The sequence below is a fragment of the Protobothrops mucrosquamatus genome, unplaced genomic scaffold (assembly GCF_001527695.2).
Source record: "Protobothrops mucrosquamatus isolate PMUCROS unplaced genomic scaffold, P.Mucros_1.0 scaffold_243, whole genome shotgun sequence".
In the NCBI taxonomy this organism is placed as follows: domain Eukaryota; kingdom Metazoa; phylum Chordata; class Lepidosauria; order Squamata; family Viperidae; genus Protobothrops; species Protobothrops mucrosquamatus.
Window position 1 is genome coordinate 195749 of NW_015386319.1, and position 20683 is coordinate 216431.

A 20683-nucleotide genomic window follows, 5' to 3' on the forward strand; every position below is an offset into this window, starting at 1 on the left:
GAGACTTCACCAATGGATTATGATTTGTCTAACCTGATCTAGCAGAGAGCCAAGCCAAAACGAGTCATCAAGAGCGGAGACCAAGTTAAGACTGGATTACCAGCAGGAGGGGGCGTGACAAGTTTTGGATACTTGGTCTCAAGAGCAGGCAGACAAAGAAAACCCATTGGTGGAGTCTCCGTCTCCTGTACTGGAGAAATTTCCTGACAGTGAAACAATTAATCAGTGGAAAACTTGCCTCCAGAAATTGTACATGCTCCATCACTGGAGTTTTTAAAAAAAGATTGGACACCCATTTGTCCGGAATGTTATAGGGCAGTGGGGCCGAACCCATGGCACGGGTGCCAGAGGCGGTACTCAGAGCCCTCTCTGTGGGCACGCATGCCGTCACCCCAGTCCTAGGGCTTCAGCTGGGTTTTATAAAACCTTGTTGCTTTAGGCCTCCGCCACCGTGTGCAAAAAAAAAAGGTTCAATCAATCAGTCAATTTCAACTTCTTGCGAGGAAAAAAAAGATCTTGCAAAGTTGGAATCGATTGACTGAACTTTTTAGTCCCACCCAGTCTGCCGTTACCACCACAGCCATGCCCACCCAATGGGCCACACCCACCCAATGGGCCACACCCGGCACCCGACGATGCATAAGTGGGTTTTGGGTTGCAGTTTGGGCACTCGGTCTCTAAAAGGTTCGTCATCACTGTTATAGGGTCCCCTGCTTGAGCAGGGGGTTGGACTAGAAGACCTCCAATGTCCCTTCCAACTCTCTTATTCCCTTAATTCTGTAAAGTAATTCAAGTAAACTACATGTAATGAAGAGAAAAAAAACCCTAATAAAATCCAAAAGATTCCATATAATCTCTATTTTGTATCACAATATGGCATTTATGTAACTCAATCACTGACTTTAAATGATACAGAAGCTTATTGTTTCATCTTCTCATTTTTATCTCTTACCTCTGCATGCCCGCCAGGTGTCAAGGTCTTGTTGCAGCGCTCACATTTCAAACAAAATTTGTGCCAATCTTTTCCCAAGGAAGTTACTTTTTCAGCTGTACAAACAAACAAAAAATGGAGAGTCAGAATTCTACAGACTAGATTCTCAACTTTTATATCTTTTAAGACTCACTTCAAAGGACTGAAAATTATTGAGGACCACCTCTCACAAGTGGAGGCAGAATCACCTAGATCTATTGTAATCTGTGTTTTATGAACACTTTAGAGAGCCTCTCCCTCAGTAAACATATGCTAACAACTTAAATAATCAATACATTGCTTGCCTTTTCATGACCTCACTATTAGCTGCCTGAGGTAACTGTTTAATTCAGCCTCATTGTATTACCATCACTTCATTTATTATAAGATTTTCTTGAGATAGTTCTCAAGGTAAAAAGTTCAGATATTAACAACTTAGTCATGTATAGACTGAAGTTGTTTAAATAAAAATATTTCAGTTGTGATGCCACAAATGTGATGTCACAAATACCATTTTGTCTCTTAAGAGTATACAGGGTTTGTGTTTTTAGAAGAGGAGGAAGGAGGGGGAGCTGGGATGCCTTAGATCTCCAAGAGAGAAATGTCCATCAAGGCAGAAGAACTGATTCAATTAAGTTCTAAATGACACTAACTATAGAAGATGATCCATTTGAGTGAAAATACTGCATTTTATGAATGGCCAAAGCACTAGAAGAACTAAGAAAGGTGAATGGAAAGAAACAGGAGGAATGGGATGCTACAATCAAGAAAATTAATGTTTCTAGCTATATGTGACATCTTTCTCAATCATACAGATGAAAATGAAAGCGCAGATGAAATATGGCAAGGATTATAAGAGCTATTTCAGTAAAAACATGGCCTCACAGTTTCACTTGGGTAATATAATCTTTAAAATATACTATACAGTATATCTACCTAGCACGTATCAGCTTCTACTTAGGAATGGTGTAAGAACTGGAACTACAAGATGCAAAACTGCCTAGGGAGCTAAATTGATATTCTACTCCATAGTATGCCTGTGGAATATAGGGGGACTATTAATTTTGTTCACGCAAAAGAAAATCCATGATTTTTCCTAGAACAAGTACAGGAGTTTAATCTCCAAAAGCAAACTCAAAAAAGAATGAATGTCCAAATCAGCACTATAGACCCACATATTTTTAAAAATCAAGCACCATTTCTCTTTTTGGAGCACTTTGCATTTAAAAATAAATTCCCACAAACAAAAATAAAGAACTCTCAGCAGAGAAATTCCATTGAAGGCAAATTCCACATAAATGAGTCACCAAGCAGGCATGCTGATACAAAAGAGAATCAAGCCAGGGTTTTATGAAAATGAACCCCATAAACTAAAATGTGTTGCTGGAGAAATTATTTTCAGAATCAGCTGAAAATGGACTCATAGTAAAACAGTTTGGATAGTGAGATTTTTTTCCTCATATTTCCTTAACAATGTACATTTTGGGGGCATAGATATGAATTGTGAACTCTAATTTACTTTGCCAACTCTGATAGCAAATATGCAGAGGGCAAAGGAACAGCATCTACTATAATATAACATCTATGGAACAAAATTTATGTTTGCATTCCAGAGGCTTACTATGTTTTCTTCTTAAAAATAATCTTATGAGTATATAAACAGTAACAAGGCAAAAGTGCAAGACTCTTTTTAAAAGAAAGTGTTGCTTTGCTTATGAAGTCAATGAATTATAATGAAGATAACTCTAAAAAGAAGATATGTATGAAATGGAATGTATGAAAGAACAAATACTGCAAAGAAATATTCTCAATATTGCAAAGAAATATTTTCATGATTATAGGGCTTAGCATCACAAACCTAGTCATAGAATATTTTGAAGCTGATGAGGTCTTCTAGTCCAACCTCCTATCCGAGGCAGGAGACCTTATAACACTCAGGAGAAACGGATGTCCACTCTTTTCTTGAAAACGTCCAACAATGGAATACCCACAACTCTGGGAGGCAAGTATTCCACTGATCAATTGTTCTCACTGTCATGGAAATTTCTCCTTAGTTCCATGTTGAATCTTTCTTTAATGAGTTTCCAGGGGAAATGAGTGTAAGGACCCACCTCAGCTAACCACCAAGAAAGTAGAACTCTTGAAACAGGCATTGTCTCAAAAGGAAACTTTTATTAGGGGTCAGTGACAGTAGGGAAGTCAAGGCGAGATCTGGGGAAAATCCCACTTAAACGGTATAGTTAAACCAGCAATATTACTCCTCCCACCAGAGTCATAATGTCCATTTGAAATTCAGCCAATCCACAGGTGGCAATGATGTGTGGGTAACTGGTACAGTTGGTTCGCATCTCAAGGTCTTCTCCAGTTTCGTTTCTTTGTAACCATCTCCCTGATAAGGGAAACACATTCCTTTCTCAAGTGGATAGAGGTGGGTGAAGAAAAGCAGAAAGTGAAAGTAATCCCAAGCAAAAGTAAATAACCCCCTCCCCCCAACTAAATGGCAGACCCCAAAGCAAAGCACAAGAATATATATATGAAAGGGAGACAATAGGATTTGGGGACCTGACGTACGCCCCCCCTAAAAGAATGGGAAATCCACCTAAAAGACAAAAAGGGGAGGGGAACAACAATATATACACATTAATTAGGCTTATCAGGATATTGAGAATGGAAACGTCTTAGATGTTTAGAGCCTCTAACATGTCTCTTGTACACCCACTCATTTTGGGCAGAAGGGACATTCTTCCAAGCTACTAAGTATTGTGTCACCCCATGATGTATTCGAGAGTCCAAAATGTGCTTAATCTCAAAGTGTTGTTTACCCTCAACCATGATAGGTATGGTTGCCTAAGGTACAGGAGGCCTAAGGTTAGAATTGACCTCTGGTTTGAGCAAGCTGCAGTGGAAAACAGGGTGGATTTTCCGTAGGTTCTTTGGCAAATCTAATTCAACCATCACAGGATTGATGACGCGTTTGATAGGGAAAGGTCCTACAAATTTAGGGCTTAATTTCTTAGATGGTTGTAAAGATTGCAAATACTTCATGGAGAGGTGTACTCAGTCTCCAATTTTATATGGTTTTTGCTCCACCCTCCATTTATCACCCTGAACTTTATTGACTTCTCTGGCTTCATCCAGAGCTTTCCTGACTACTGGCCAGGTATTTTGTAACTGTTTAATCCATTCTTTCAAGGAGGGGATAGGAAGTTGATAGGAAGTTCAAGCATGGCCACAAATGTTTGACCATTAGCTTCTTGAAATGGAATAAAACCTGTACTGGAGTGCACAGTATTGTTATAAGCCAGGGCTTTTCAACTGGTGTACCACTAGTGGTAAGCGACCGTTTTAGACAAGTGTAACAGGGGAGGGGAATGAGCTGAAGCAATCCAAGGCTGAGGGAGAGGCAGCTGGAGCTGCAGGAGTGTTGGGGCTTGGCAGAAGCCCCAGGAGCGCCGGCAGGGCTCCGGCTGATTGGCACTTCTGGAAGCAGCACGTAGCCATAGGTGAACTGGAAAAAAAAAGGAGGGAGGAGGAGAGGATATAAAAGGAGGTGGTTTTGGCAGGAAAGGGGATGGAGAAGAAACTGTGAAAGGAGAGTTCAGCAGGCAGGGAGGAAAAAGAGACAGGGAAGCTGTTGCTGGAAGAAAAGGTCTCCTGGTTCGTTTTCTCCAGCCAGGAGAATGCAATCAGCGTTGATGAAGTGAAAAGCCTGGAGACGAGCATGTCGAAAAGGAGGATGGTTTATTTAGTTCTGGGTCAGCTGGCAGCTTGATTGGGTTACCATAAGGATTTTTATACAGTTTTTACAGCGTTTTGTAATTCAGAGTGTTAGAAGAAAAAGCCGTGGGCTCGCTTTCCAGCGAAGAGGCTATACATTTAAAGAAAAGAAAGAAAAAACAAACCAAGCCACTGCCATTTGAAATAGATGAGAAGAAGCCGGCTGCTTGACAGGAAATGTTTACTGACAGAACAAAGTACTGTTTCAGCAGTTCAGTTCTGGGTCACCTGAACACTAACTGGGAGGATGATGTTTTTTTCCCCAAGTTTTTTATTAATTTTACAATATTACATTTACATATTTGAAAAGTAGCATGGCGGCTGAGCACAGTAATTCCATTACATTTGAATATCATCAGTACAAATCTCAAAGTATTACAACAACTAATTCCCCCTCTTTCCCCCATAATATCTACTGTCATATTCGAACCAATACAGTTCGTATTCTATCAATCAAACAAAAAGTACCTTTCTAATATTCATCAATAATCTTCAGTCTATACATATCTTAATTTGACATTCCACCTTTTAGACAATAACCTAATAAGTTTTTCTTAACTTTAATTTCTCATTGATATTTAAGTTTAACGTTTAATCTTTATCATTTCCAGATTTTAAATGATCCCAATTTCTAAGTCTAATATCTCACATTTGGGGCTAATAATTTTTTTCTTTTCTTCTTTCTACTTCCTTCCTTTCTTCCTTTCCAGAAAGAGAAAAAAAATAAAAAAATAAAAAAAACCCACCAACATTTGTACCACAAACCCATATACAAATTTAATTATTAGTATTTATACTTCTAAGTTTTACTTAACCTTTGTCTCAACTCATAACAATATCTTAAATTCAAATCTTAGTTATTTGTAAACATTCAAACTTTTAGCCAATCAGTGACCTGATGGTTAATTTTCCCTTGATATTTAATTTAACATTTAATATTTATATTTTTTCAGATTTTTAATTAAACACAATTCCTTTATCACAATTCCTCATACATTCTAATATTTAAAATACACACCTTGTATATAAATTCTACCATCTATCTTACCAATCTAATAAGACAGTATAATATTCTTGTTTCAATATATTTCTAGATTTTATATGATCAAAATTTTCTTTATCTCAAATTGTTACAATATCTTGTGTTCAGAATACCTATTCTATCCATTTAGATATATTCTATTTTGGATCTCATGTATAGATCAAAACCCCAATCTTTTTCAATCTTATTCTAGCTTTTTTTCTCTGCCAGGTCATTTTTTGTATCTTTGCCTTTAAATCATCAAAAAAAAATCTCCTTGTAATGTTGTGGCTATTGTTTGATGTTGATAAGAGCGTCCAGTTGATGTTTTCTTAAGAGGATTGGTTGATTTAGCCAGTCGTCTCTTTGTTTTTCCAGTTCGATGCAGTTGTCCCAAAGTATTTATTTTCTCTTTCATCTGTTTTTCTTTTTTATCTTCAAATTCCTTCTGGTTTATAAGAAAAGTCCTTTCCTTGTTCTCTATTATCAGTTTCTTTTTTGTGTTTTCCATTGTCTGTATTTGTTGAATATCTAAGTCTTCTGTCATAGCATTTGGTTGTTTCACTTTCTCTATAGAATTCTGTATAGATAATTCTTTGGTTGAAGTCATAGTTTGAGTTTGTATATCCAGACTTATACGTAGAGTTTGTATCATCGCTTTTAACATACAAAGAATTTGTTCCTGTACTCTGTAGAAGAAATCCATTCCTGTTCTTCTTCCATTGTAGTATATTAAACTCAAAAAAAAGAAATTTACAGTCAGAAAGTCCACCAAATGAGGAGCTGAGCTGAGTTTTTTGCAGATGGTGTTTCAAGGTTGTTTTATATCTTATCTATTTTCAAAGCTGTCAACAAGTCTCTTGAAGAATAGCAGGTTACGTCTCAGAGTTAGTTGGATCTTTTTAGCCCCCCCCCTATTTTAAGGGGAAAAAATCCTAAATCTTCAATAGTAATTAGAGTGAAAATCAGGAAAAAAATAGAGAGTAGAAAGTTACAAATCTTATAATCCACCAATTTTAGGAAATAGAATTCCAATTAGGATCCCAGTTTAAACTCCCGAGTGGTTGATTGCCGCTGTTTCTGGAGGGAGGGCTAGAATCCCCCTTCCCTCACCACAGCGGGGAAAGTACTTTAGCAGCTTATGCAGGTAATTAAGTAATTATGATGTAAGAGAGGCAAACCTCACCCAGTCCTGTCCACGCTGCTTTGAAGTTGCCAGATGGTAATGTGACTTCGGCTATTAGCAGCCTAGGGATGAGCCATATTTCTATGGCCGGTCCTTTCGTCCGCTGGTTTGGAGGGATCGCCTGCTCTGACGGGAGAGTTGCTGTTCTCCCGGGATCCAGCGAAAGCTGGATCCCGGGTTGCTGGTTGCTGGTTGCCTCTGATTCCCCAGACTCAACTACCAGGATCACAGGCTGGCATGGAATCACAACACTACCCCACACTGCAGGACCCTTCCCCCGGGACTGCCGGGCCAGAACACGGTCACCAAGGCAGGAGCATGAACGGGTGTCGCGTCCTCACAGATGAACTCCTCCGGTCCACAGCCCTTCTACTAGATCAAGTACGGAAAGCGCCCTTTCAGCCAATGAGTCCCGAATGCTGGCGACCTCGTACTCAGGTTCTGGTGGGGGAGGTTCTTCTCGGCAGAGTGGACATGCCGGTTGCTCGGGGGCCAACAGAGACCGGTGAAAGACCGGATGTATCCGTAGCGACCATGGCAGAGTTAAGCGATAGGTGACTGGATTGATGACAGCCTTGATTGGAAATGGTCCTAGATATCGGTGGTCTAATTTCTTGGCTGGCCGGGTTGACAGTAGGTTCCTGATGGACAGCCAAACCCAATCTCCCACTGTTAGTGGAGGCGTATCCCACCTCGACCGATCGGCCACCTTTCTGTAATTGGCCTTGGCCTTTTCTAACTGTAGCCACACCAATCAATGGATCGCCTGTAACTCTGCCATGAAATCGTTCACTGCTGGAATCAGTGAGTCTAGTGGCGAAAGAGGGAAAAACTGGGGGTGATATCCCACATTGGCCAAGAATGGTGTCATCTGCGTGGAGGTGTGCTGCAAGTTGTTGAACGCAAACTCAGCTACTGCAAGATAGTCCGCTCAATTGTTCTGCTGCTGATTTACATATTGCTCGAGAATTCCGATGACCTTCTCGGTCCCGTCGTCAGTTTGGAGATGATGCACGGACAAGAGGCAGATCTTGATGTCCAATGCCTTCATCAACCCCTGCCAGAAATGGGCTGTAAATTGGGCCCCTCTATCGGACATGACCCTATCAGGGAGGCCGTGCAACCGGAACACCTGCTGGATGAACATACGACAGGTGGCACGGGCTGACGGCAAGCCACGGCACAGGATGAAATGTGCCATCTGAGTCAGCATATCCACCACCACGAACACCGTCGTGAATCCAGAAGACGAGTAAGTCTGTCAGGAAGTCCATGGACACAGCCCCCCAGGGTCTTTTGGGCGTTGGCAAGGGCCAAATGCCCAGGGTCCCCACAGTAAAAACACAAGCCCCCCAAATGGCGTCTGTTCATTTCAGCCTTTGATAGGTGAGGTCTGGCAGCACCTAATTCCATAGGCTCCTCCCGCTGAACCAGAGTCTCATGCACAACGGGGGCTGCATGGGTCTCTGGGGTGGCATGGCGATTCCTACGCTGCTGCAGCCAAGCATCAATCCGCAGACAGAGATGGATCAGCCCGTTGAGGTCCGGGGGAACATCAACACGGGCCAGCTTATCCAACATCTCCTCCGACAAGCTATCCTGGAAAGTGTCCATGAGTGCAGCCTCATTCCAGGCTGAATTCAGGCTCAGCAGCCGAAACTCGCTGATATAAGCCTGTAGAGGGTGTCAGCCCTGCCTCAGAGCTTTCAGGCGTCAGGTAGCAGTCTGCGTCTTAATGGGGTCTTCATACATCAGACGCATGTGATCACAAAACCCCACAAAGTTGTCCAATAATAGATTAGGTTGGGCTAGCAGGGGTGTGCCCCAACAAGCTGCATCAGCAGAGAGGAGGCTTATCATAAACCCCACTTTATCCCGGTCAGTGGGGAAATTAGCCTCTCTCAGGCTGATAAATAGCTGGCATTGTCCCAGGAAAGCAGGAAACATCCAGATTGCCATCAAATTTGTCCGGCGTCACAACTGGACATTTTTTCCTGGGTTGTGGAGTGGCAGGGGCATGTGCTTACAGCTGGGCCACTTGAGCTGATAACAAAGCCAGCTGCTGGGAGAGCTGGGCATTCTCTGCATGTAGCTGCTCCATAATAGTAAGGGGTGGAGGCTGGAGGGAAATTGTTCTGTCCCAGCCTACATATGTCCTTGTTACTTCACAAAGACAACCCCTCTTTTAACAGTAGACTGGAAAATAAATCCTTTTTATTTGAGTTACAGACCTGATAATTGTCCCAGAAAACCAAAGCAACAGAACACTTTCCAATGCAGACCTTGTCCAAAACCAAAACGGAACTAATTCACAGACAAAATAAACAGACCATGATCTCTTGACTCTGAAGTTCTTAGCAAACAGTTGCCTCCAGCAACCAGCCCTGCCCACACATTCCCTTTTGGTTATGCAGCCCCCAAGGCGTGGCTTCTCACTGCTTTCTCCTCCTTCCCTGGAGTCACCCCATTGCCTCCCTCTGTCCTACTCAGGTGACCTGTGTACGTTTACGAGCGTCTCTGAGGTCTTCCAGCTGTGCTTCCTCCGAGTCCGACTCAGCTTCCCAGAACAGCTGGCTCTCAGCCTGATCATGAGTGGAAGGACCAGCCTCTTCATTAGTTTGTAAGTCCTGCAGCTCATCAGAGCCTCCCTCCTCCTCTGATGGCTCTCCAGGCCCCTCCTCCTCCTCCTCCTCCTCTGATTCCCCAGACTCAACTACCGGAATCACAGGCTGGCAGGAATCACAACAGGTGGAAGGATTTTTATATGGTTTTGTGACTTTGAAAATCTGGGATTTGTGCATTGTGTGCTTTGTGTTCGAAAGGAATGTTTGCAATTTCTATTGTAGCTGATGGCTTATGTCCTATGTTGGATTTGTGGCTAATGGGTTACTGGTTCTATTTCTATTACTCTGCTTTTGTTAGCTGTAAGTTTTGTTGCAAGGGATTTTGAAATATTTTTGTCCTGAATGGATTTTGTCTGTCCCCATATGGGGAAGCTGCCTTCGCTGGCAGCCAGTACTTACTACATTTCTTCTTCTCAAGTGCCGGCAGCCATCAGTGGTATCTCTTTCCCCCCTTAACATTCCTTTCTAGCCAGTAACTAGTTCTTAAAGGGGAATGCGCCTTTTAAGCTATTTCCTTCAGTGGCTTGTCTTTTCTCTGGAGGCTTTTCCTTGTTTGATAAATTAATGGAAGGAGGGAAATTGTGGGGGGTGTCTAATTCTTCCTTCAAGAGGCTCAGTTTGTGTGCTTTGGTTATTGGAATATTTTAGTCTGTTTCACAAAAGCTAGCAATGAGTCCAAAGTGTTGGCTTCTGTAGGTTTAATCCCTTTAAACCAGACATGTCAAACTCGTGACGTCATATGACGTCGTGTGACGTATTGGGACTGTTTTGCCATTGCTGGCAATGGGGTAGGCACGGCTTCCACATGATACGTCCGGCCCACGGGCTGGCAGTTTGACACCCTTAATTAGTTTTACCCACTTATCTTGAGTCTGTCTATTGCTTTTAGCAAGTTTTCTTTGTAGGTAAACAGGCTTAATTTAAGGTTGTTGCTTTTCGCAATTGCGGAAGCCTTTTAGGCTCTGGTTGCAACATTGTGACATGCCTGAGGCAGCTTAAAGAAAAAAAATCTGGAGTTTGGTGTTTCTTTATTCTGGGAGGCTTTTGTGAGCCTTTCTTGCTTTGTGCTTGATTCCTGTGTCTTTAAGGGTACAGTGAATGGACTGGGGTGGGCGTGCATTCTTACTACACTGTGGAAGGAGAGCTCAGAAGGCAGGGAGGAAGAAGAGAAGAGGGAGAGAGGAAGAATGGCTGGCCAGCCAGCTGGTAGTGGTGCATACCATGTTTCCCTGAAAATAGGACCAGGTCTTATTATTATTTTTTGCCTCCAAAAGAGGCACCAGGTCTTATTTTCGGGGTAGGCCTTACCTTACCTCCAGCACTGACAGCCCCACCCAGCCGATCCACTTCTTCTGGGGCCAAAGTTCTGCAGCTGCATTCGGGCCTACATTTTGCAGTCAGGCCTTTCCAGAAGGCCTAAGCAGCCGAGTACCGAGCTATGGATTCAATCCATAATTTGGTGCTCGGCTGCTGAGGTCTTGCAGAACTGAGCTATGGATTGAATCCATAGCTCAGTTCTTGGCTACACAGGCCTTCCAGAAAGCCCTGTGACTGAGAAATGCAGGCCTGGCTGCAGAAGAGGCTTCAGAAGAAATGGGCCAGCAAGGAGAGATCTGGTCGCAAGGTAAGTGGGTGTGGGGTGGGTGGGGCAGCTCCACAATTCCACCCCTGCCCTAGCTTGATTTTTAGGTGTGTGCCTTGCCCCAAAACTAGGGCTTATTTTTGGGATAGGGTTTATATTAGACCCTCCCCCAAAAATCATGCTAGGGCTTATTGTTGGTGTAGGCCTTACTTTCAGGGAAACACAATATTAATAAACATGGATAAATTCATCATGCATTTGTCAGTGCAAAGGGAAAGTGATTCAGCAAAGGAACTGCCACCGAAGAAATTAAAACTGGTACTTTTTTCCTTTTTTTCTACAGTTTGTAACATTTTATTAGATTATAGAATAAAATACAAAAATAAAAAGCAAATAGTAGGACACAGTGGAGAGGGAAAAGGGGAAAAAAGTGAGGGGCAGAAGGGGAAAAAAGAAAAGGCATTGACTTCTGACTTCCTCTGTTGCAGTAGAAGGAAGCATTAACATGGAACCTCAACTTTTTACTTTTCCATATTATTTTTTTTTATTTTTTTTTTCAAATTTTTTTTTATTATTTTCAACATAAGAAAAAAGCAAACACAAGTACATCACAATTGGAAAACCCCCTCCCCACCCCCCACCCGGACTTCCCAAACCTAATCCCAGGATACTATTCATCTAAAAGTAACCTTATATTAATATCCCTAACTCCACAAAATATAATTCTACATAAATAGGTGAAATATATGTATATATATAAAAAGAAGAAAAAAATTTTTTATCTAAAAACCTAACCTATATTCCACCATTCTATGCTTATTTTGAATATAAACAATCCATCTTCTCCATATTGATAAAAATTGTTCATTTGAATGATCCTTCAAATAAGCCGAGATCTTTGCCATTTCAGCAAGATGGGAAACCTTCACTCTCCAGTCCTCTATTGTAGGTAAAACTTGACTCTTCCAATTTTGAGCTATCAACAAACGGGCAGCAGATGGACCATTTCTGGCTTTTTTGCCTTCATCAGTTAGCCATACCCTTTATGGGATTCGAACCTGGGCAGTTATACATACTAGTCAGTGATTTAGTCACTGAGCCACAGGTTCTCTTCCCGCTTTTCCATAATATTATAAACTAGCCATTTCTATAACAACAAATGAATCTAATCAGTAAAACCCAAAATCACCCCCTCCTTTTTTTAGTCGTCAGATTCTTGACACCTTGCTAAGCACTGGTGGTACTCAAATATTGTCATGTCCTAAAAGTGGTATAATCTATCAAAAGGTTGAAAAGCCCTGTTATAAGCCACTTTAGCAAATGGTAACAGTCAGATCAATTGTCTTGCTGATAATTAATTAAACATCTTAGGTATTGTTCTAGAACTGAATTTCGTCTCTCTGTCACTCCATTCGTTTGAAGATGGTGTGAAGATGATAGTCCTTGACTAGAAGCCATCAAGTCCAGAAAAGCTTTCCAGAACTTAAGAGATAAATTGAACCCCTCTGTCTGAAATTATACGTTGTGGGGCCCCATAAAAATGATATACGCTCTGCACAAAGAGTTTGACAAGGGTCTTTGCAGTTGGGATCTTGGGGCATGGGATGAAATGCACTTGTCTAGAGAACAAATCCATTACAACCCAAATTACAGTGTTTCCAGCACGTTCAGGTAGTTCTATGATAAGATCCATAGAAATCACTCTCTAGGTGCTGACAGACTTGCTACTGGTTGAAGCAATCCTGGGGATTTTCCTTGTCACCATTTAGCCGCTGCACACGAGGGGCAGCTGGCTACATAGCTTTCTATGTCTTTTTCAAAGCAGGCCACCAAAACTGCCTTTTAATGTTATGTAAGGTTTTTACAAATCCAAAATGTCCAGCAGTTTTTGAGTCATGCCCTGCTTGCATTACTTTAAATCTTAAAGTTGCTGGGACATAAAGTTTCTCTCCAACCCACACTAAACCTTTTAATACACACAGGTTATTATGGTTACAAAACCACTCATCGATCTCTAATGTAGTCTTAAACTCCTGTAATAGAGTCTTTTCAAGGGGAGCCACAGGTTTTGACTGGGCTCTGGTAGTTACAGAAACTGTTTCCTGGTTTTTGGAGGGACCGAGTCCAAGACTGCTATCACTTCTAGTCCAGGCATGTCAAACTGCCGGCCCGCGGGCCAGATGCGTCATGCCGAAACCACACCCACCCCATTGCTAGCAATGGGGGAAAAGTCACGTGATGTCACGAGTTTGACATGCCTGTTCTAGTCCAATCTCCTGCTCAAACAAGAGACCCTATATCATTCTGGACAAATGGCGGTCCAATCTCTTCTTGATCAGTAATGGTAGGAGTCCTTATTCCATGCCAGACAAGTTAATGTTTTCTTGAAAACCTCCAGAGAAGGAGCATTCACAACTCAGGGAGGCAAGTTGTTTCACTGATTAATTCCTCTCACTGTCCAGAAATCTCTCCTTAGTTCCAAGTAGGGTCTCTACCCTGTTTCCCTGAAAATAAGACCCAACTGGAAAATAAACCCTAACACAATCTTTCAGGATGCTCGTAATATAAGCCCCACCCCCCAAAATAAGCCCCAGTTAAGATCATCAGCCAAGCGGACACATTTAGTACTGTATTTTCCCCCAAATAAGACCTAACTGGAAAATAAGCCCCAATAAGCCCTTTTGGTCTTATTTTTGGGAAAACGTGGTATTTAATGAGCTTTCTGCCATTCCTTCTTGTCCCCTGTCCTCTGGTGCTCAACCCCCTCTTCTCTGTGATGGCCTCTCAAGTACTGGAAGACTGCTATCATGACACCCCGATCCTTCTCTTCATTATGATAGACATACCTAGTTCCCTTAACTGTTCATCATACAGCTTAGTCTTCAGACCTCTTATCATCCAGACCTCTTATCACCTCTTATCATCTGCGAGTCTGGATGGGGAGGAACAGGCTTCGTCTCAACCCGTCCAAGACCGAGTGGCTGTGGTTTCCGGCGTCACGTCATAGCCAGTTGGTTCCATCTCTGGCTATCGGGGGCGAGTCATTAGCCCCCGCGGAGAGGGCTCGCAACCTGGGCGTCCTCCTGGATGCTCGGCTGTCTTTAGACGATCATGTGACGGCCGTNGCTGCACTGGCTGCCGGTGGCCTTCCGGGTGCGCTTCAAGGTGTTAGTAACAACTTTTAAAGCGCTCCATGGCAATGGACCTAGGTATTTGCAAGACCGCCTCCTACCAAACACCTCCCTTCGACCAGTCCGCTCCCACAGAGAGGGCCTCCTTAGAGTGCCGTCGGCCAGACAATGCCGGCTGGTGACCCCCAAGGGGAGAGCCTTCTCTGTGGCAGCTCCTGCCCTCTGGAATGACCTACCCCCCGACCTACGTACAGTTGCGGACCTGTGCCTTTTTCGCCGAGCCCTGAAGGCCCATCTATTCCGTGCGGCCGGCCTGGCATAGTTTGATTATGTTTCAGTGGGGGGTTTTTTACGGGTGTGTTTTTAGAACAGGCCTGTTATTTAATTCGATTTTAAAACAAACTATTTATTTATTATCGTGGTTTTTAGTATCGCCTGTTCACCGCCCTGAGTCCCGCAAGGGAGATAGGGCGGTATATAAATTTAATAATAAATAAAATAAATCTTTATTGCTGTTCTCTGCACTCTTTCTAGGGTCTTATCATCTTTTTTGTATCATGGCAATCAGAACTGGATGCAGTATTCCAAGTATGGCCTCACTAGTGCAGTACAGAGCGATAGTATCACTACTTATGATCTTGATGGTCTCTTTGTTGAAGTAGCCTAGGACTGCATTGGCTTTTTTTTCCCTTGGCAACTGCAGCATACTGCTGGCTCATACTTACAGTCATGTGAAAAAGAAAGTACACCCTTTTTAAGTCCCATGGTTTTATGTATCAGGACATAGTAAAAATCATCTGGCTGTTGGCAGTTATTTATAAAATTTATAGGCTTCCCATCTTATCTCAAGGTAACTCTTAAAAGTAGGTATATACAATCTCAGATGGACAACAGCACATGACATATTACACATGTCATCATTTATTTTACAAAAAGAAAGCCAAAATGGAGAAGCCCTGTGTGAAAAATTAAGTACACCCTTACAGCTTCCATAGGTTTGAAGAGGCTAGTAGCAGCCAGGTGCTGCTACTCAGGTGTTCTTGATCAGTTGATCATCAGCAGGTGTGACTACCTCTATAAAAGCTGAATTTTTAGAGTTTGCTGGTCTCCAGCACCTAGATGTGTGTTATCACAATGCAAAAGATATCAACAATGATCTTAGAAAAGCATTTGTTGCTGCGATGAATCTGGGAAGGGTTATAAGGCCATTTCCCAACAATTGAAAGTCCCTCATTCTACAGTGAGGAAGATTATTCACAAGTGGAAAACATTCAAGACAGCTGCCAATATTCTCACAAGTGGATGTCCAAGAAAATTCACCCCAAGGTCAGACCATGCAATGCTCAGAGAAATTGCAAAACAAATCTAAGAGTTACATCTCAGACCCTACAGATTTCAACATGTTAAGTGTTAAAGTTCATGACAGTACAATTAGAAAAAGACTGAACAAGTATGGTTTGTTTGGAAGGGTTGCCAGGATAAAGCCTCTTCTCTCTAAAAAGAACATGGCAGCATGGATGAATAGGTTTGCAAAGCTGCAGCTGAACAAATCACAAGACTTCTGGGACACTATTCTTTGGGACAGATGAGACCAAAGTGGAGAAATTTGGCCATAATGCACAGTGCCACATTTGGCAAAAACCAAGCACAGCATATTGACACAAACATCTTATACCAACTGTCAAGCACAGTGGTGGAGGGGTGATGATTTGGGCTTGTTTTGCAGCCACAGGACCTGGCCATCTTGCAGTCATTGAGTCAACCATGAATTCCCTTGTGTACCAAAGTATTCTATCTAGAGTCAAATGTGAAGTCATCTGTCCAACAGGTAAAGCTTGGCCAACACTGGGTGATGCAAAAGGACAATGATCCCAAGCACACCATCAAATCTGCAACAGAATGGCTGAAAAAGAAAACAAGGTTTTGGAAAACAGCTGTTGCTTTTCCAATGCGGCATTTGACGTCTTTTCTGCATCTCCATTTTATGCGATGGATCACATGGGAAGATGCTAACGTACTCACCCAAAACCAAAAATACTGGAGATCTCTTGCTGCCCAATATGCTATATAGCATGGAAGCATCTAATGCTAATGCTAAATTTTACTTTACAAATTTTTCTGTCCTAGTTTTCTTCTGTTTGTGTAAAGCATAGACAAGTTTTCTCAAGAAAATGAAGTCTGTACTCTAGGCTGGTAAATTGAAAAATATCATATAAAAATCCATAGGAAAAACTAGAGTAAATCGTGTACCCTCAGAAATAAAAGACATGAAGGAAAGCATAAAGCACTTATTGGGCAACCAGGGAAACGCCCTAGGAATGTGGAATAACATCCAAACATAAAGCATATTTTAGTATTCGGCCTGCCAGTTCAGGAAGCAGCAATGATGTAATGTCCCACACCCAGGCCTGGTGATAACCATGCCAGCAGCCAGAACAGAAGCACAATGTTCTCTTTAGAGAGGAAACCAATTGAGATAATCAACAAACAAAAAAAGATTTCCTACTAAGTGCTACAGTTTCAAAAATACAGAAAAAAGTTCTACTTTCTACCCTAAAGATTCCTTCTCTGGGTGGATGAACAGCAGAAAACACCAAAAGAAAATAAGATTTGGCATCTTGTTGTAAATGATAAACTAAGGCACACTGACTTGCTTTTTACTGAGGAAAGTAAGAGAAATGCTCAGGAATCACAAGCTTAAAGCTGCTTTTAATTATTTCTGTGTTCCCAGAAGATTTGATTCAAGCTAAATTTTGCTTCTTTCTTTTAACGTTCAATACCCAGATGAAACATAGACATAGCTTGCAGTTTCAAAGAAATCTAAGAGGAAGATGGATGAATCAAGACCTGGCTTTGAACATGGATTTTTTTTTTCAAAAGGCTTCACTCTGTCTAGTTATTTCCCCTTCAAAAGGATTTTTTTCCAGAACACTATTTCTAAATTCTGAAATATCCTAACATAATAAAAATTGTGGGAATGGAATGGGCTTGAGAGCAATGAAAGAATGCGTATGAATTGTTAATCAAAGGAAGAAACAGAGTTGGTTTGGTTATTTCAGATCCAAGACAGGTCTTGAAACAGATAAGCTAGATCCTAAACTTAAAAAAGCTTGTATATAATCCACATAATTGGTGCTTCTATATATTTTTTCTGTGTGAGATTATTCCGATTAAAATTGCTTCCTATCTTATCAAGCAATCTCCATCTTTTTTTCCATTATGAAGCAAATGTGAAAATACTAAAGATCAGTAATAAAAATATCAAAGATTAGAAACTGAGAGATAACATTTATGCTTTTCTGTCACCAAATAATTCTAAAACTGAGGCTATGTTGTTCCAGAACAGATTTGTTTGGATGATTAACTATATGAATGTATGAACAACTTTTTAAAAAATGAATAGAGGCATACAATTTTATAAATTATGTAAATGATCTGTTAATGTGTCAAGCTGTTCTTGCGAATATGTTTGAAGAACCTGCACTTCACAGAAAGGTTCCGTATGCTGTTGAAAACTGGCATACATGTCTACATGCAGAATGCATATAGATTCAAGGTATCAGATTATATATAGAGTCGATCTGATGTATTGGTCAAATTTAGGGACTACTAGGTAAAGTCAGTTCCAAACTATACCATTGAATCTTGATGATGCTATCTATTCAATTATGTCTGATTTTCAGCAATTGTATAGACCAGCAATCTTCACATTGTCCAATCTTTTTTCAGTTATTTTATGATCTGGCTGGTATTGACTTTAATGGTGTAGCCACTGTGATTTTTGTGACCTCATTTCCTTTTACCACTGACATTTTCAAGCAAAACTGCCTTTTCCAGTGAATTTGATTGCATGACGTTGCTGAAATAAGTAAGGCAGAAATTTGTGATTTTGCCTTCCAGCAATATGTCTCGTTTTATATGTTCCAGTACTTGCTTGTTTGCTATCCAAGGAATGCACAGGATCTTTCTCAAATACTACAGCTTGAACAAGTTGTCAGTGCTGTCACCCTGCTTTGTTCCATCACTGCTTCGCTGATGCCAAATTGCCATGAACCCTTGGGGGGGAGAGGGAACTAGCGAGTAGGTTGGTGTTATGACCTGGGGCAGGGCACGTAAGCAACATCGGCGAATGTGAAGGCTTGAATCCCTTTTATTGAACCAACCTTCCCCAAAATCCCCACAGTTCACTTTAAGCCCAAGAGTAAGGCTCTAACATGCACACACACCTCAAGCACTTCCTTGAAACTAGCAGTCCAAGAAAGAGAAGCACAGTTCTGAGAGCAAAAACAGTTTAGGAAACATGGTCACATATGTCTCCATCACACAGAGAGTTTGCCGGGGCTGCGGCTCAAACCGGACCTGAGCTGGGTCACTGTGAACTCACACATGGCAAGGCTAGGCAAGGCAAAGAAGGCAGCAAGGCATCGGTAATAGCAAGGCTTCTTGAATAATGGCAGGTGTTGCTGGCAAATACAACACTTGTTACCGACAAACACTCCTCCCCACAGTGGCTCCTTAAGTCCTATTCTCCAGGTGAGCCTTGTGAAGAGGGGCGGGGCACCCTCCTCCTGAGTAGTCAGGTCACCCGGCGCTGACTCCAACTCCTCTCCATTCTCCATGCTTGGGATCAGGCAGGGGAGGCAGTTGCTCATCTCCTGAGCTCCGTCGCTCCTCTGCTCCGCTGCCTGCCCTTTCCATCTCCTCCCCCCTTGCTCGGTCATCCTGCAGCCTCTCTTCCTCTCTAGCAACCCTTCCAAGACCCAATGGACCCCGGACTGCCGCATCCTGCTCCTCGGTCATTCCTCCTGGGCCAGAGAAGCTGCGCCATCTTCCTCTGTCAGCTCCCGGTTCCATCTCCTCCTCAGAACCAGGCTCCGATGGAGCTATGACAGGAGGGAAGGCAAGTAACCAAAACCACTTCAAGTGCCTATCAGAGACATCAGTTGACTGACCCCAAGATCTCAACCATCACCAAGCCTGCCAAGCAGCAGAACTGTTACCAAAATAATTTGTTTGAATTCAATTGGACACCAGATTTTGGGGGGGGGGGTGGAGGACCTGGGAACAGGGAAAGTAAGTAGGCAGTTTTTGTGCTCAAACCTCAGCTCTGGCTTTTTCTGATCTTGTAACCACTTGGCTTTAGTAAAAGTATATATCTTTCACTACGAATGCAGTTGAAGGCTCTTTCTTTCTAAATGACCAAGGCGGGACAAGTCCAACATTAAGCCAGATTTGCAGTAACGGTCCACCTGGAGAATTGCCTCTACCATGGGGATCATGCAAGAGATGTCAGACCATGAAGGAGAGCAGGAGGAGATGGAAGCCTGGGGGGAGGTGGAGGGACAGAGAGGAGAACCCCAGGCTAGAAGAAGCAGAGATCCCTCTAGAAGCAAGTGGCTGACTGAAAGCTCAGTGGTCGACCAGAATCGGGAGATTGGAGGATTGGGATAAACCTCCCCACAGAGTAACTCCTAGCCCATCCCAAGCTGGCACTCCATCGAGCCATGTGAGGCCATGCTGGACAAACCAGACCCCCACACAGTGGTGCTCGAGCAGGCAATCAATTTTCAGAAAGTGTGATATCTCCCTTGAATGGTTCCCCAGATACCTCCTCAGATGTCAGCTTGGGAGGATGATTGATGGCTCTGAACGGCTGGCCAGAAGGGATTTAGCTGAGGCTCCAGCTGGGTAAAGCTTGCAGTGGCAGACGGCCAGTGAAGAGGAGGAGGAACTGCCTTCTGCACCTGATCCAAGAACACATATGGCATAGAAAAGGCAGGAGCTCTTGGCTGCACTTGATTGGGACAGTTCTAGGTTTTTGGCCATTGTCCATGCCAGAGAGGCCTTGGAGAAGCGTATCCATGGACCAATCTACTGGAATTGCAGGGAGCCATGTTGTTGTTGGTGGTGGTGGTGGTGGACATGCTCACCAAGATTGCCCATTTTGTGCCCTGTGTGGAGTTGCTACGGCACGGGAGATGGCACGGCTGTTTGTGCATCACATCTTCTGGCTGCACAGCCTTCCTGAGTGTATTGTGTCAGACCGAGGTACCTAGTTCACAGCCCGGTTTTGGCAGGCACTCATGGGACTTCTATAGGTATAGAGCAGTGATGGCGAACCTTTTAGACACCGAGTGCCCAAACTGCAACCCAAAACCCACTTATTTATCGCAAAGTGCCAGGGCTGCATCAGTATTGTGGTGCCCTCAGGGAGGGTGTGGGGGCGTGGGGGCTTGGCTGCAGTCGTCATGGCAGACTGGGTGAGTGTGGCCAGGGACAAGGCGACGGGGGCCAGTCCCTTGCCATCTCCAGGGCATCCCTGGGGGCCAACACCGCTTGCTCTCTCACTTCCTGCCCTGTCGCTTCCAAACGCCACGTGCTCGCTACTCTGG

At 42.8% G+C, this 20683-nt stretch overlaps 1 protein-coding gene across 1 annotated transcript in view; it reads right to left on the reverse strand.

Moving 5' to 3' along the window:
- CRIP2 (cysteine rich protein 2) overlaps nucleotides 1–20683 on the reverse strand; it is a 106539-nt gene that overhangs the window by 58959 nt on the left and 26897 nt on the right. The window contains exon 2 of the mRNA XM_015830401.1: nucleotides 953–1047. Coding sequence (XP_015685887.1) covers nucleotides 953–1047 — 95 coding nt within the window. The remainder of the gene's footprint in view (nucleotides 1–952; nucleotides 1048–20683) is intronic.